General features: G+C 54.6%; 1 protein-coding gene across 1 annotated transcript; it reads left to right on the top strand.

The window, feature by feature from the left end:
- The first annotated feature begins 876 nt into the window (after positions 1–876).
- On the top strand, positions 877–1,665 carry CHC_T00007428001 (hypothetical protein). The gene has a single exon (XM_005711017.1). It carries the CDS (start codon positions 877–879, stop codon positions 1,663–1,665), a length of 789 nt encoding a protein of 262 aa, XP_005711074.1.
- Positions 1,666–1,904: the final 239 nt, after the last annotated feature.

Below are 1,904 nucleotides of genomic sequence, written 5' to 3'. Positions count from 1 at the left end.
TTCCTTCCAGAAGCGTCCACGCATCCGGCCCGGATTCCGCCGGGCCGTCCGCGTGCGCTTCTCTAAAATTCAAATAAAATCTCGGACTACAGAATAAAATCTCTCTCTACAGTAAAATGCAAATATTTCCCTAAAAATATCTCACAAACAATGTGGCGGCGGGCCACGTCCAAACGACCGGCTCATAATGCTCACCTGGGGCGCAGCGTGAGATTCGTGTACACCAGTCTACCGCCATTCGCGGCTCAGGTTGCATCGCCACTCAACGCCCATCAAATATCCCCCTTCCGCTGCCGAAGCGCATGCGCCTGTCAGTGTGCCGTGGAGATACGCAAAGAGCCAAACAGTGGCTCCCTCGCCGTTTTCAGCCTCATGATTCGGACCTCCCTCGACCACCGCACCTCGAATTTTTCCCATCTTTTCTCAGCACAAACATCTACATAAGGTTTAAGTCATCCCTCTGCCCATCCTTGTCCCTTTTGACTCTGCAGAATCGTCATTGGTCTTCACTTTACCCTCGTCTCGAAACGAACCCTCTCTTCGAAGACCAAGGCCGCTTCTCTCTTGTCCGAACCATCCTCTATTGTTTCGAGTTCCCCCGAACAACGATAGAACCCAATGGCCGCCCTCCGCTCCCTCGCCTCTGTCGGGCATCGCGCTGGGCTCCTTGTCGCCCCTAGGGTATCTAGCTTTGCCAACTCGCTTCCGGCGTCTTCCTCCTACGCCTCGTCATTCTTCTCGCGATCCGTCCCGACGCGTTCATCCTTTTCCAACTTGTCCCAATACGCTCGCACCTTCTCCGCTGTCCCGGAGCTCTTCAGCGCCACGGACTCCTTCGCGAAAAGGCATAACAACACCTCGACGGACGTGTCAGAAATGTTTGCGTTCCTCGGCTTGCAGGACATCAATCAGCTCATCGACCAGACTGTTCCGTCCTCCATTCGCAACAATCGCGACTTAGAGGTAGGCTCGTCCCTTTCCGAGACCGAGGCTTTAGCCAAACTCAAGGCAATGGCTAGCAAGAACAAGCTCTACCAGAACCATATCGGCATGGGCTACCATGGCACTCTCACCCCACATGTCATCCTCCGCAATATTTTGGAGAACCCTGGATGTTACACCCAATACACACCGTACCAAGCAGAGATTGCCCAGGGCCGGCTTGAATCCCTGCTCAACTATCAAACTATGGTAGCCGACATCACTGGTCTTCCAGTTGCGAACGCCTCTCTCCTCGATGAGGCCACGGCCGCCGCGGAAGCCATGTCTATGTGCTTCAACATCGCCCGTAGAAAGAAGAAGTCTTTCTTCGTCAGTGAGCTCGTTCACCCTCAAACCATCGATCTGGTCAAGACTCGTGCCGAACGATTTGGTGTGGAGGTCATTGTCGGTGACCACAAGACATATGACGCTGCGAACAAGGACCTTTGCGGTACCCTAATCCAATACCCGGCCACTGATGGATCCATTGATGACTACGAACCATTCATCGCGGCAAGCAAATCTGTTGGTGCCAAGGTTGTCATGGCCACTGATCTTCTCGCTCTCACAACTCTTAAGTCACCCGGCGAGATGGGTGCCGATTTCGCTGTCCGTAACTCCCAGCGCTTTGGTGTTCCGATGGGATACGGAGGCCCTCACGCGGCTTCCATTCTGAGAATTTAAATTTCGCTGATTCTCATATGCTGCGCTAGCCCCTGCGATCTTTGAAGCCGATACAAGAGAGGAGGACTGGCGCGCCCTGTTTCGATTCCCTCCTCGCCACGGTAGCAACCCGTTCGGCAACGCGGTCCTTCCCTGCTTCCTCCGCCTGGCCGACCCTTCTCTCCCTCTCTTCCAACTTGCGCACCCACGCATGTAGCCTCCCCTGCTCGACGCCCGAGTACTTCAAGCTGGCGAAGAAG

The sequence above is a fragment of the Chondrus crispus genome, genomic scaffold, assembly GCF_000350225.1.
Source record: "Chondrus crispus Stackhouse genomic scaffold, scaffold_73, whole genome shotgun sequence".
Lineage (NCBI taxonomy): Eukaryota > Rhodophyta > Florideophyceae > Gigartinales > Gigartinaceae > Chondrus > Chondrus crispus.
Note: the sequence above shows the minus strand (reverse complement) of the source record. Positions and strands in the feature narration are given on the sequence as shown.

Bases quoted from the DNA above. Each gene is read 5' to 3' on its own strand.
- CHC_T00007428001 (XM_005711017.1), top strand. From the start codon at position 877: ATGTTTGCGTTCCTCGGCTTGCAGGACATCAATCAGCTCATCGACCAG.